The sequence below is a fragment of the Schistocerca nitens genome, chromosome 4 (genome assembly GCF_023898315.1).
Source record: "Schistocerca nitens isolate TAMUIC-IGC-003100 chromosome 4, iqSchNite1.1, whole genome shotgun sequence".
Taxonomy (NCBI): Eukaryota; Metazoa; Arthropoda; class Insecta; order Orthoptera; family Acrididae; genus Schistocerca; species Schistocerca nitens.
The window spans coordinates 891,164,140-891,180,512 of NC_064617.1; the positions used below are offsets into that span (position 1 = coordinate 891,164,140).

Sequence of the window (16,373 nt, forward strand, 5' to 3'; positions counted from 1 at the left end):
GGGTGGGAGTCTCTGGAGGAAAGGAGGCGTTCTTTTCGTGAATCGCTACTGAGGAAATTTAGAGAACCAGCATTTGAGGCTGACTGCAGTACAATTTTACTGCCGCCAACTTATATTTCGCGGAAAGACCACAAAGGTAAGATAAGAGAGATTAGGGCTCGTACAGAGGCATATAGGCAGTCATTTTTCCCTCGTTCTGTTTGGGAGTGGAACAGGGAGAGAAGATGCTAGTTGTGGTACGAGGTACCCTCCACCACGCAGCATATGGTGGATTGCGGAGTATGTATGTAGATGTAGATGAGACTCAGCATCTCCATTAGTGAGTAGCAACTATCCTTTTTATAATATTGTCATGCTTATACAAATGAAATGGCAATTTCAGAGATTTTACTGGTCTCTCACAGGAGGGGGAATTTAAAGTAGACAGGGGCAGCAGTGAGAATATGGACCAAGGAGAGAAGCATGTTAGGGTAATCCTTGCAGTTGTGTCAACTACTCTGCCAATGTGACTTAGTGGCTAGCACAAGTGTCTAGTAACCAGGAGACCCGGGTTCAATTTCTGGCCCTGGTACAAATTTTTGCTCGTTGCCTCAGTTTATATACATAAAATCTTGTACAGTGTTTATGCAAATCAAAGTTCAGCTGAAATGGATATTTATCATCAGCAGCAAAAACAAAAATTAAATGTACTGGAAAGTGAGTAAGAATTAAATGAGACTGTAGCAAGACATGCGGTGATCTACGTTAATTATTCTTAAAGCTAATTTCTGATGAATAATTACTTCATTTTAGATGTATTTCCCTGGACAATAACTCTGTAAGACGTTAAGGATTAAAAGTATGCAAAACAAAACAATCATTAGGTTAATACAATTAGATACTTTTAAGATCATAAAGTGCTGGACTGAGCTTTAACTAGTTTATCTATGTATTGATTCAGTTTTAACTTGGTATAAAATTGGACCCCAAAGGAATTTTATGCACAATGTTTCATTTGGTGTATGATCATTAATGCCTATATTTTGTGTTAGCAGGGTTTGAAATTCCGTATTATGAGCCTCTGTGTTTGTTATGTAGCAGCTATAGGTCCACTGGGCTATCATCTGAGCTGAATCTGCTATGGTAGTGTTTGGATGCTTCATTAGTATGCTTGTGTAATCAGCAAACATTACAGGTTTTTATCCATACTCTGTTGTTCGCCTGTTTGAGAAAGTTGTACATAACAGCCTTTTTTCTTCATGAAAGATTAACAAGAGCAACATAAAACGTGTCACATATCCCCCATATAACCTGTTAAGTACAGTGTCAAGCAATAAGAAATTACTGATTTATTCTACGTCAACTATGTTCTGAATTTTATTTGGCAAAACTTACTTTTGAAAGTGTGGCCATTGCTATGAGGATGACCCCCTGCAGTGGATGTGATGACAGCTGCTGATGGTGGAGGAGCAGAGGTTCTATGCATACCACTTCCCCCCTGCTGCCCGAAAAAAGGCATTTCGAATCACATCCTCGCATACCCATTGTCCTCCGGAAATTTAGTTCGAACACAGATCCTCCACTGTCGCTGCAAAGTGCAAGAGTTGGTGAATCTGTAAACTGATAATGTACAGATGTTACCGCAAGCTCTAATGCAAGACAAACAAATATTAGAAAAATAATACTTCACAAATTGTGTTATATCTGGCTTTAAAAGCCACGATATTTTACCCCAAGTTTCACTTAGCAGTTTAGTTGAGATCGCATAAGTTGAACTGTGACAAAAGAAGTGGAGGACAACAGATGGTGTGGTGAGAACCAATTCCGTGACAAGTTATGCCAGTTCAGGAGGAGTATAATCTGATTGGCTGCCACGACAGGAGCCAGTGGAGCAAATCTATAATTTTAATTTACTAATATTTTATAAAACATACCTCAGATTTAATTGTCTATCATGCTAAATATCCTCTCAGTAGCAAGCCATCATCAAATCACACCAGATGTCATTATAACAACAAATTTTATTAACATCAGAATAACGATAGTCAGATGAAGTCCTTTGTGCACCTTTGGCTCCTGCCTAAACATGTGTGCTGAATGAAGTGATTTGTGCTGACTACCAGTCTGGTGCAGGAGCCCTAGACTGACAGTCGAGTCGAGTACGAGGGGCAATACAGTATAGTTCACGTTATGAGCTGCATGATTAGGAACTGAGCTGCACGTCTTATAGAAAGATTTATATATGAAGAAGAATGTCTACATATAAGTCATACAAATCTCTTGTTATATTCTGGTCTTGATGAAATTTTGCACACTTTACCTTCAAGATACGAGCAAGATGACAGTCTACATAACATACTGTATATGTATGGAATACATAAAGGGGAAAAGTTGTTACCAGAAATCTCTAAAGGTTATTGGGCAATTTACTTCAAATTTCTGCGTTAAGATGAAACAATGAAAATTAACGAAAAATTGAATGCCTAACAAATGAAATACACTGTAGTAAACTGACAGCAATTTCTATCGCCAGAATAAATTACAGTGGCAATACATGTCTTTGAGAGAGAGTCATGAGATGTCACTAGATTGATTGTGGGATGAGTGAAAGCTCGAGAATCTGACAGAAACGTTTATTGCAAACTTTTATTTATTGATTAGCTGCCATTGCTAGATATGACATACACTCTGGAAGATATTTTAGTCTGTGTTTCACATATTTTTATTATTAACACTCGAGTGGGTGCATTTGGGTAAAAAGTGCGCCCCAACTACAAATAACATTATCTTATACAGTTGTGAGTGGATATCTATTCCTTCATTATTTCTTCAGCTAACAGTGTGAAAAGTTGTGTTGTCATATGAAAAAGTCAGCAGCAGTGTTTATTTTATAACGCCGAGCTAGGTGCGAAAAAATTTACAATTCATGCAACAAAATGACCACAATCCCACTATGAGACACTTGACTACAAGATAATTAACAATTGAATAAGCAGATGGCTGGTATCTGAAGCAACTGCCCTGTTTAACGCTTTGAATAGTTCATTACAGTGCTGTAACACTTGTATGTGCTGACAGAGTGAAATAATGAAAGTATATTTTATTTCCACTCAAACAATGATTCAGTTTGTATAATTTAAATTTATTTTATCGTTGTTTCATTACATTGAGATTGAATGGTGATATTGCTCATACATGATTATGTTGGTAACATAAATACAGCTATTCATGACACATGCATGAAGTACACCACATGCTGCTTGCATGATGAAAAAATAGGGCACCTGCTTGATGGTTAAGATCCAGTGTTGTACAAATGCTAATGCAGGTTGTGGACATAGTACCCACAAAAGTCATTATATAGCGGAGCAATCAAAAGATTGAACAGAAACTGAGATTTCCTGAGCTGTGACGTAAAATGTTCAAACAGTTCGAGTCGTGCTCAAATACAGCCCTACTTGAAAGTGTGAAAACTGAGCTGAAACAATAGAAGACAAATTCTCCATTGTGCAACTAATCATCTTTTCATACGGGAAAAATACAAAGTTTGTGAAAAATTTGCTTGAAGAAATGAATTAAAAATGCTAACAGAATATCATTTAGTTCCTACTGAACAGACATATTAAAGTTCCATTTATTGAAGTTCTGTTTATCGAATACTGATTACAAAGCCAACTTTCTCGTGGAGCAAATGTTTTACAGTCATTTTCACTGCTATGAAAATCAACAAGGCACACAGCCAATCTCTTCGTGTGGCATCCTGGGCAACACCAGCTACTGGAGCTCGTCTAAAGTAATCACAACTCTGCGTGCAAGACAGAGAAGATCAGAGCAGAAAATGTGTAAATTATTTTTGTGAACACAATTCCTACAATGTTAAAATACTTCCACTGGAGGATACTTCCAACAGCTCCCAGTGACAGAGGCCAACAAAGAGGGGAAAGTTGGATCTCAAACACCAACTGTCGGAGATGCAGGCAAGGGCACATTCTGCACCAATGGAAGGGGTAGGCTTGCAGATGCTCTCAACTTGCTTAAGAATGGACATCCTGTGAATGCCCTGGTGAAAAATTGGAAATGTGCTGATAATTTGTGGACCTCTGCAGCCAATGTGATTGCACGTAAACATGATAGCATTAACAATGCACATGTGGAGGCATGTGAAACTCTGGGCTGGCTGCAGCTGTTTGGCCTGCCTTAAAAAGTGAGAAACATGCTCATAATTCATGGACTCCTGCAGGCACTGAGATGGAGCGTAGACACAAGGCGCCAAAAATGCACATAGCGAGGCATATGTACCTATAGAAATGCGGAAGAAGTAACAGCCTGTGTACGAAAATGTTTACCAGCTTATAAATCACAAATGCCAGCAGATTCTTAGACGAAGCACAAATGAAAGATCATCCAGACCTCACACAGAGACAGCTGTTATAAAGAAGTGTTGTATGGCTGCTTTCACAGCAACTAAGGAATGTGGAGAAACATGGGAACAGCCTTGACAGTGAACACTTGAGAAAAATGCCAGTTCCCAAGTCACACGTCAGTCCCTGCAAGATAAAAAATTTCAGCCTGGACTGGGAGGCATGGTCACAAAATGGCAATTACTCATTGGGTGTCACTGCAAATTTAGACTGCCAATAACAATGTTGAGAGGATGAAACATTCGAGGAGTCTGTGACCTAAGTGGAGTAATGAGAAGTGAAGGACAGTTGGTGAGATAGCATGAAAGTAAGACGACATCGAGGTTCTTTCAACCATTATCTACTTAGTCTGCTGACTCTGATTCTGATCCTTACTCCCACCCTCATGTTCATCACTTTTTCACTTATTCTTTTACTGTTCCATGTTAAGTGGATGAACCGTTATGGTCCAGCACTTGGGAATGAAGCACTCAACGGAATATTACATTTTTTTTTTTTTTTTTTTTTGCCTAATCTCCATCTCCTAACATCAATATGACACTGTTTTGGTTATGAAAGCCACAACAGTCAGTTCACAGAGACTATTCTGGGGCCTCACAGCAAAGGCATGGAAGACTGGTGAGAGTTGTCGACTCACTGCCGCACAGCTCTGAGGTGACGCACCATACTGACACAGCATCTGCCACTCATCATCATGACACATGACTACCAAGAATTGCAAGAAGATTGATTCTCCCCTACTTCCACTTAAATAACTGAGTCATTTCCATGCCCAGTCCAATCAGCACTGAGATTCGTAATTTTGTGTAAAAGGTACTGTAGTAAAAACAAACATTTCATGTTTTAATTCTCTAATTAATCTGCTAAATTTGCTTATCACACCCTTACTCTCATACTCTTGTGCTGTTTGCTTTCAGTCCCTGATTGGAGTAGTCAATTATTAGCTCCCAGGGTGGCATGATCTCATTAGTAATCTGCATGTCATTACATGCCAGGAGATGAGGATTTTCAGTTTACTATGAGGCATTTAATGTAGAAGACTTATTGTTTCAAACATGGGCTGTAATACCCGTAACTTTGCAGGCATAATTTTGTAAAGTGTTCTGATAGAAGTTCAGGTTTTGCTGCTACATGATTCATGTGCTAATTAAAGAAAAATCTATGGCATCCCAAATTTAAATCTGACTGATTATTTTGTAGCACTGAGAGCCTTAGGCATCTTTGTTTCTTACCATCTCACCTCAAGAACAACAAACCCACATCCTGAGTGTCACGTCTGCACAAGGATTATGAAATCTTTGAAAACAACATGGGGGTGGACCATTACAGAATCTCAGTGTTGGTGCAGCAGGGAACACTTTGGCCCCTCGCATGTCCTGAATTTCCAGTATAAATGTGAACAGTTACATGTTATATGTGGTAACACACAGGAGGGAATAAATGAATGAATGTGGAGTGCATGGGTTGCACTGGACAGTGACTGCATTCATTATATCCAAGCGCTACTCTCCAGTCACTCTGACCTAACTATTTCCTTTGATTCTTTTTTGTATCACTATAAAATATACAACCAATTTATGAAAAAAATTAAAAGAAGATCAGTTGATACCAGGCACATTGTAATATTCTACACTGAAATGGAGCAGTACTCATAAGAAGTTATGAGGGAGTGGGTGAGGGTGGGGGTGGACTGCAACATTCATTCTCTAATGATTACTCCTTTATGTTTGTGTTACATGAGTGACTTTCTAGTCATCATCAAGCATTGTAAAGGTGTGCTTCACACGTTGGCATGTACATCACTTAACAACCATTTAAGGAGTGGGTTGGTGATGCCAATTATCAATTCGCTGTGGTAAGTACTAAAATCCTTAGCATGCTGAAGACTGTGCACACAAAGAAACTGTAGAGTGCTAATGATGATGGTAAACAATGGCATCCATCTGCTGACATTGGAAGGTAAGGCAGTTTTTGTGACACTCACTCAAGTTGTAATACTGGATTTTAGCAGTTTATATCTTCCTAATCTTTATTTTATTGTTTGATTTTTAGTGATGCCTATTAAATGTTGCATGATGACTTGATAGTTTTTTTACAAATGTTCTCTCACAAGACAGAAAAAATATCTGAATGCAAAATGTAATTTTGATTTTACAGTACCTGTAAGAAACCCACACTTTGCATAAACAAGAGTGTATATAGATAAAAATGTTTTAATGAGAATTTGATGAAAAGGTCAGCTCTATTTAAGGAGACAAACGTTTTGGGTGTTATATGGCAATTAGAAACAAAATGAGACACAAACCAAATAGGCACTATCTACACCTTCTAAATATTGTTTGTCAATTTTGTATATATGTAGGATTAGATTCAGTTTTCGTTCCACAGACCCAAAAATTGAGATGACTCTTGTGGGTGTGGAACATGACAGAAAGAATAACATAAAACATTTGATTATAATACTTACTACCCCGATCATTTGTCAGGAGATTGTCAAACTAGGCGAATACAATACAGTAAACTGGAACAGCTAATATTTACACAATATGCTGCCAGAATGAAACATTGTTATGCATTATTAATAGATTTATCATACACAAAATACCTAATCTTGACTGTTGTGACAAAGTGCTGTCAAAACTGAAATGTAACAGACATTTTTACTTATGCTGGCCCAACAGTCTCTGTTAAGATATTCATTTATAGAGTAGGAGGAGTTGGCTATCAAAAAGTCTTCCAAACTCTGTTTAAACTGTGCTTTATCTTCAAAAACCAAGTTTTTAATGGTTGCTGGCAATTTATTGAAAATGTGTGTTCCTGAATATTGGACCCCTTTTTGGACCAAGGTAAGTAATTTTAGGTCTTTATGTAGATTGTTCTTATTCCTAGTATTTATAGTATCTATTGAGCTATTGGTTGAAAATAGAGATATATTACTTGCAACAAATTTCATAAAAGAATAAATATACTGAGAAGCAGTGGTTAGAATGCAAAGTTCCTTAAACAGGTTTCTATGTGGTGTTCTTGAATTTACACCACAAATGATTCTTGTGTAACATGCTAAAAAGTTTTGCTCGGTTTGATGAGTTAACTCAGAACATGATCCGGTATGACATGATAGAATGAAAATAAGTGAAGTATACAAGTTTTTTTTAAATATTTATATCTCCTACATCTGACATCATTCTCACTGCAAATACAGACTTGTTTAGATGCTTAAGCAATTCTGTGGTATTCTCTTCCCAACTGAATTTATTATCGAGTTGTAATCCCAGAAATTTAACGCTGTCAACTTCTTCGATCTGCATGTCTTCATATGTTTCACACATGTTGGAAGGAAATCTCTTATAGGTTCTGAACTGCATATAGTGGGTCTTTTCAAAGTTTAATGATAGTGAATTAGCTTTAAACCATTTATTAATGTCAGTGAAAATTTGATTAGCGGCTATTTCTAAATCTGTACTTGACTTGCTAGTTATTGCGATGTTTGTATCACCTGCAAACAAAACAAACTTAGCATTTGGCAATGTAACAGACGAGAGGTCATTAATGTACACAGGAAACAGCAACGGACCCAAGATGGAATCTTGAGGAACACCACGTGTAATTAATTCGCATCAGATGAAGACTGACTGCTTACTGCACAGCTATTTCGCAATGACACCCTTTGTTTCCTGTTAATTAGATAAGACTCAAACCATTTCACAGCACAGCCAATGACATCGTAACATTCTAATTTACTTAAGAGAATGGTGTGGTTCACACAGTCAAAGGCTTTTGACAGGTCACAGAAAATGCCAGTAGCCTCTAACTCATTATGTAATTATGTAATGAATTAAGTACATTCTCACTGTAAATGTAAATAGCTTTCTCTATATCAGAACCCTTAAGAAATCCAAACTGTGACTTGGACAATATATTATCTGCAGTCAGATGCTTAAGGAGACACTTTAACACAATCTTTTCAAATATTTTTGAGAAAACCAGCAAAAGTGAAATTGGGCAATAGTTTGACGGTATCTCTTTATCCCCCTTCTTGTAAAGAGGCTTAACTTCAGCATATTTTAGCCAGCCTGAAAATGTTCCACTGATGAGAGATTGATTACACAAATAGCTTAACATAGAACACAACTCACATGAGCACTCTTTGATTAACTTCATTGATATGTTATCATACCCACTAGAGTACTTAGGTTTTAAGGATTTTATGATGGATGCTACTTCTTTGGGAGACATGAGTGTCATTTGCATTTTACTGAAGTTATTTTTAAAGACTGGTCTCAGATACTACATTGCGCTGTTCACCAAACCTGATAACCCCAAGCTGTCAGTAGCAGAAATTTGATTACAAAGATATCATCAATAGCAGTCTCAGAGCATTTATGTACCCTATTTGTGAAGTTCACAGTAGGAACTAAATTGAATGAAAGTGTTACTGACTGCAGGAATTGTTCACTGACAGAGCTTTTCAATAAATCCATATTAAAATCACCAGCAAGCACTATTTCCTTGTTTTTTACTGTGAGATGGGACAACAGAGCTTACAGATTTTTTTTATGAAGAAGTTAAAATTTCCTGAAGGTGATCTGTATATATCTACTATTATTAAGGACTTATCATGAAATACTACTTCTATTGCACATGCTTCTAAGTGCTCCTCTGAGCAAAATTTATTAATTTCAATTTTCTTGAAATCAAAACAGTTTCTGACAAATGTGGCAACTCCTCTTTCTCCATTTTTCTCTACAGAGGTTAGAAGCTAACTTGAATCCTGCAACATTTAATTTTTTGATAAAGTAAATGCTGATGTTATGCAATGTCTCTGTCAAGAAAATAAACTAAAAATTTTTCTTTGCCATTAATAAACTAATCATTGCTAGTTCCTTGTTTCTGACACTATAGTCAGAATATTTGTGAGAAGCACAGACTCTCTATAATATTACTCTCACTGTTCAAGTGATAAACTGCACAGCAGACAGCACTCAAAATTTAGGCACTGACATGTAAATAAAAACAACCACACATGACAAGAGTGTCCTAGAATAATAATTGCTTCTCATTATCCATATGCATGCCACTTATCCATTCAGTACTAACATAAACCCAGTTACTACATGAATGGAAATTCACTGTGTTATGAAACAAAGCACACTGGTGAGAAGGCAACACTCATCATTTGTGCCTTGCAACTATTGTTTATTATTACAATTGAGGAAGTAAATAAGGAGTACACAAGTTGTGTATGAAGTATCTGTATGTGAAATTTTTTCAGGCTAACTATTCTTTCACATTTTCTTTAGTTCTTCCAGATATCAGAGAAAATTAGCTCCAGTCCACATATAAAATCCCTTTGTGGAGGAGACAGGTGTGGGATAAAGAAGCAACCAAGTAAGTGGTAGTTGTGTATTGTTCTTCATTCAGAGGAGTTACTGATTTAAAACAAAACTGCAGACATAAAAATCTACTTAACTGTTTTGGGTAAATTGAAACGGCTTTTTCCTCAGAAAACTCAAACACAGCACTATGAAACAAAAGACAATTTCAGCAATAGCAACACTAATGCCAGTCCTACATCATTGCATTGTTTGCACACAAGGATTTGTGAAATCTGAAGTGCAGAATACTTCTGGCTTCTGATCCAAAGACTTTAAGAGCCAAGGGAAAGTAAACAAACAGTAAATGGAGGGAACAGGAGACTAATTTTGAACAAAAGCACACTGCTGGAATATGATTACATGGTGCAAGAAGGTTGAAGGCAGTCTGCAAATTACCTATTCTGACACTAATGGAGTCCATCATACAAAGATGACACACATGATATGTGGAGAGATATCTCCAACAAAGAGCAGAAGTGATCGAGAGTATCAAACACCGAATAAAAATAAAACAATCAGAAAGGAAAATCCAGGATGGAATAATTACGATATTATGAAAAGGAAAGATTGCTAATCATCATAGAGAGGAGATACTGAGTTGCAGACAGGCACAACAGATGGCCTGCTAAACATGGAAAGGCTTTCTTCTAAAGTAAACAACACACATTCACAACTCACACACATGTGACTGTTGTCTCTGCCCCCTGAGGCCAGACTGTGAGCACATGATGGGAAAAGAAATCTGGGAGGTGGGAGCAAAGAGGAGGCTTGGGTGTGGATGGGGAGGAACAGTAGCGTAGGGGTGTGTGATGGTAAAGTGCAACTCCCACAAGGAGCACTTCACCCTCATTGATTCTACCAGCGTGTGTAGTTGCTTGTAGTGGGCCTCAGTGGCTGGAGACAGTGGTCAAGCGTGTGTGCGTGTGTGCGTGTGTGTGTGTGTGTGTGTGTGTGTGTGTGTGTGTGTGTTTTGTCTTCTTTAGAAGAAGGCCTTTTGGTCAAAAGCTTACATGTTTAGTAGTCTGCTTGTTGTGCTTGCCTGCAACTCAACATCTCCTCTACATGGCGAGTAGCCTCTATCCTTTCATAATACTGTCATTACTCTATTATGGATTCTCCATTCTTTGATTATGTCTAACAGCTTTTCTTCCATCCCACAACCCAATGCTACTTTCCTTTGTTACTACTCTTTAACACATTACTTTACTTGGTGTTTATCCTTTCTCTCTCTTGTTTCCTGTGATTTACCTGTTGTCTTTCTAATTGAAATACACAAACAGTCTTTACGAGCCTCACTGCATCAACCATCTTGTCTGCATACAGCACACAGCTACATGACAATGCTGATTGTTGGTGCAGCATCTCATGAGCCACATTACTCCCACTGATATAATTAATCCTCAGCCTTCAAACTGGTCATTCTTCCTGCCTCACTCTCACATATTTTTGTACATTATTTTCCATGCCTTCCTGTGCCATAAAACCTTTTTGTACCTCTTACTTCCAACTCCCCCTCCCCTCCCCTCCTGCTCGCTTCTTCTCCTCTCTTATTCTAGTATGCGTATACTAACTTCACTGAATCCAATCATATCTGTTGTCCTCCATTTTCATATATATCTGTCCACCTGTCTGCATCCCAGATTATGGTCCTTTTATTTATTTCTCTTTCTGATCTCATCGTGTTTCCACATAATTTTCAGCTTGTTTTTGCCTTTCACTACTGGCCCTAATCCCTATGAATTCATCTTGTTTACACATACTTCACTTGTTCATCCACTCCTACTCAACCCCTGCTCCCAACCCCTTGACTCATACCTCATATCTCTGTAACAGACCTAGATGCAAGGCCTGTCGCATATGTCCTCCTACTATCACCTACTCCAGTCCACTCACAAGCTCCACCTATCCCATCAAAAACATGGTTATCTGTGACTGACCAAGAGACAGCTGGTCCACCCGGTTGCCCACCATGTTGCCCAACACAATGTTCTTCACTTCAGTGATTGCTTCACAGCCTGCACTATCTGGATCCTTCCTACCAACACCATCTTTTTTTAACTGCGTAGGTGGGAACTCTCCCTGCAATATATCCAATGTTCCCATAACCCCCCTAGTCTCAACCTTCATTAGTCCCTGTCCTTCACCCACCTATCCCCTCCCTGCTCCTACTCCAGCACTACGCAGTCTTCTATTCCTCTACTCCACCAACTTCCCAACAGTCTCCTTTTTCCCCCCTCCTCTCCTTATCTCCAGTCATAATTGTTCCCCACTGCCGCCGCCCCACACCCATCAAAGCTCCCCCCCCCCCCCCCCCATCTCCCACAAGTAGCCCTTTTACCTCACCACCCAGATTGCATCTCGTATCATGCGCAGTTGCCTATAGTGAGGCCCCAGTGGCCAGAGAAGGTGGTTGTTTTCACTTGTGGTGTGTGTGTGTGTGTGTGTGTGTGTGTGTGTGTGTGTGTGTGTTTTAAAAATGGAATCTTGCAACTGCTAATAACCACAAAAACGGCTTATACAGCATAAATGGTAACTTGACAGTGGATAACTGGCCTATAACAGCTGGAGGAGAGTTGAATAATACAGCTTGATCAGTCACTTTTACCTCTGATGTAAGTAACTTGTGAGGATCCTGTACACACTGCATATTCAGATATACGTGCAAACAGATAATTTATTCCAGTTATCTTCTGAATGAATCTGTTTGCTTAGAAGGCTGTTGTATGCATATAACCACTAATAAAATCTCAAACAGGTATAACATGTCCCATTTTAATGCCTACCTTGCTTGCGATGTACTCATAATAACAGAAAATGCTATATAAGGGAAAAAGAGAAAATTTTACTTGTTAACTGACAGAAAAAGGGAAAGAAAGATAAATTTACTCCCATTATTTAGTTTTCATCACATTTGCATATAATCTTTAATGGTGACTAGTTTCAAATGCTTGAGTTCATTATCTTTGTTTTTAGATATATTAACAGATGCATGTTGATATTAAGAAGCAACACCTTCAGACTTACAAACTGCAATAAATTACCTTAAGAATGATGTGTGTGTATTTGCAAAGATGTTCTCACTGTCTACTCTTATAAAACTTTGACAAAAACAAAACAACTGCTGACTCTGAAACAAACATGCCTATGGCGGCTGGCCAATGCACTCACTGATAGCTATGAAATACAGTAGTTAACTTCTATTTGCTACATCAGTCACTTAGAGAGAAGCGAAGCATCATACAAAAATCTTGCCGGAAATTGACCTCTGTGGCTGGAGCATGCTCTTCCGTTGAGTTGTGTATCTGTTTTGGATAGTAGTGTTGTTCTGTCAAGTTGTGTTTCAGTTTTGTATGGTATTACTTGAATTTGAGATGGAGGCCAGTTTTGAGGCACAATAGTAGACGGCATTCTGGAAATAGGTGCATCAGTTTTACCCTGTCTATTGAGACAGTAATAGTCTTATCGTTTAGTACAATATGCAGTGTTCATTCCCCTCTTTCAATCACCTTATGTGGGCCTGTGTACATATCTTGTTAGAGGGTTTGACAACACCCATACGTAACATAACGTACATGCATGTTTGCACACTGTGATACACAAAGGTACATGCCATTCCATGTCTGGAGGCTTGATGTGGGCAACAAATGCATGCAGAGTGGGTCCTCAGAAAACAATTGAATTCCGATGGGTCATGGTCTGGTAGCTATGCAAATCTCAGATCAATGAATTTGCCGGCCAGTCAAAGTGTTTTGCCATATAACAAGCTTCACTGATGATGAGCTTAAGTCCATTTTGTAATTAGTGCAAAGGCTAATTAAGACCACTGTTAATCAGTCATCCAAGCAGGTGGAATGGCACATTAATGCAGCATTTAAAGAACATTGCCATCGTTCACAGGGTGGTAGCTGGTTGTTCGTTGATGGAGAGCACTGCAGGATTTGCTGAGCTGATTAACTGACTCGAATTGTCTGCCACAGTTCATATTACTACAAAGCAGACAATCAAGGTGATACACCCAATTTGAAATGAAGGCAAAGGCTAGTGTCTGCATCGGTATGTTAACTGGTATAGCTTCCAGCCAATGGGTAAAGTGATCAGTTGCACTCAACAGATAATGTTGACCAGATTAGAAGGAGGAGGTAGATGCACGTCATCAATGTGCACATGCGTAAAGTGCATTGTAGTGTCTGGAAATTCTACAATGGGCATAGGTGCATGACAGGGTGTTTTACTGTAGTGACACTGAAGGCACAAACGAGCCCATTCATGATGATTATTTTGCAAACCAGGCTAGGTAAAACATTTTGACACCAGGCAAGTTGATGCTCCAATGGCAGGGTGGCATAGGCTATGAATGCTGTCGAAATCACGTCTGTGGAAACTACAAAGCAAAAATGGGAGACACTATTCACTGAAAATATCACAATACTGTTTCATATCGGAACCAGGAATGCTGACAAGTTGTAATTAAAGGCTTCATAATACAATGGGCAGTGACTTTTGGAGTTGCATATCATATTCCTGTGTCTTTGTGGGCTGAATGATATTAATAACATTTTTCACTCTGTCAACCTGTAACAGGCTTATTGGTGACCAATTCATTTATACCACGAATGTAGTGGACATTGGTGCTGAACTGAGCAATAAATTCCAGATGGATGTACTGCCGCAGTGAATATTTCTTGTTGTTCTGTCTGAAGGCATATATAAGCAGCTTGTTAGTAAATATTTTAAATTCTATTGCCTCCAACTGTGACAAAAAGTACTTGATTTCTCCGTACACAGACATAAGTTCACGATCATAAGCACTCATTTTCATTGAGAAGCAGAGAGCTTATGTGAAAACAAGGGAAGTGGTTGCAAAATGCCTTCAATTTGCTGCTGCAATGCTGCACCAACAACTGTCTGACTGGCATCAACTACTAACAAGAGTGATGCATCCAATGCAGGGTGTGACAGGAATGCAGAATTTGCTAGGCTTTGCTTTGCTGCATTAAAAGCAGAGCTCATCTCATCTGTCCAGTGGGAGAGACATCTTGAGCCCAGTAAATGCTGAAGTTAGTATCCGCAAAAAGTGACATAGTTCCTTTATGGTTTCCAACTGTGGAATCTTCATGATGGCTTCCACTTTCTCTGGTAGTGGCAATGACCCTACAGGCGAAATTAGATGGCCAAAAAAAGGTTATCTGAGGTTTGCTGAAAACAACATTGTGCTCTTCTAAGTGTTTGAAAAGGTCCACCAGGTGTTGCTGATGTTGCTCTGCTGTGGCCAAATAGATGAGAATGTCATCCAAGTATAAAAATCAGAATGACAGTCTGTGCAGCACAGAGTCAATGAACCGCTGCAATGACTGAGTGGCTTTGCACAAACCAAAGTCATATAAAGACTTTTGAATCAACCAAATGAAGTTATTATAGCAGTCTTCGGAATGTCTTCCTTTGCACACAGGAATTTCCATACAAGCCTTTTCATAGTCCAGTATGCTAAACACCGTTGCACCACTGAGAGCATAATTGTAGTTCCTTAATAGGGACACTGCATATATCTGGAATTGTCCTAACATTCAGTTCATAGTAATCGCCACACGGGTGCCACGTGGCACCCTTTTTGTGTACAAGATCTAGGGGTGAAGACCAAGGACTACAAGAAGGGTGAATAACACCTTCCCTGAGCACTGACTTATCTCTGTCTTTGCAATCATGAGCTAAATGTCTAAGATGGCATGAAATTGGTGGAGTATTGGTAGTCTTGATAATATGTACAGCTTTGTGACTTATGTCTCTTGCCACATCAGATGGTTGTGTTACCGATGGATACTGGTCGAGCAACTCGGTTTCCCTGCTTTCTGCCATCAGAACTAGCTTAGCCCTGTGAATCACTGCATTGCACTAGAATCCAGCAATAGAAGGTCCTGTTACAGTGTCCGCAAGCCACGCATTTGCTGCATCAGACAACTGATGATAATAAGCCAGGAAGTCAGTTCCAACTATAGGCTCTGTGACACCCACAACAATAAAACTCCAGATGATGACATGATGCAGCCCCAAGTCAAACTAAACATGTCCCTTACCTATTGGTGTGTTGTTAGTGACAGAAAGGAATTCTACAGTTGGTGACCAGCAACTATACAGAAAAGTCTGTGGGGGAAAATGCACAAATCGGAGCCCACACCCAAAAGGAATTTCTTTCCAGTCTTCCGGTCACTAGCATAGGGGCACAGAGTGTGTTCAGCAATTGAATGCAGCTATGTTCGACTGCTGATGCTGTTTGGGTAGGTGCAAGCTGAAGTGAATTTGTGCAATTGATCCCCAAAGTCCTGATGATACCATATTGTAGTTGGATGATCTGTGCCACTGAGAACTGAGGAGTTCATTCTGGAACTACTGCCTGATCTGTTGTGGTAACGACCTCTAACCTTTCTTTAACTGTGTCGAGCCACCAGTTCACCCAGTTGACCCATTTGACAATGTCTACTTTGACCGACTATTGTAATCTGCTAACATCACTGCTGATGACGCACTGTTGCACCCTGCAGTATTGATTGATGGCAGCATACTGCATCCTGAATCCTGTCAGCCAAATCTGCGACAGCTGTCA

General features: G+C 39.1%; 1 protein-coding gene across 1 annotated transcript in view; it reads right to left on the minus strand.

Moving 5' to 3' along the window:
- The window catches only part of LOC126252008 (vacuolar protein sorting-associated protein 8 homolog), a 208,484-nt gene that overhangs the window by 175,157 nt on the left and 16,954 nt on the right, over positions 1 to 16,373 (minus strand). The window contains exon 5 of the mRNA XM_049952792.1: positions 1,375 to 1,599. Within this exon, the coding sequence (XP_049808749.1) occupies positions 1,375 to 1,599 (225 nt within the window). The remainder of the gene's footprint in view (positions 1 to 1,374; positions 1,600 to 16,373) is intronic.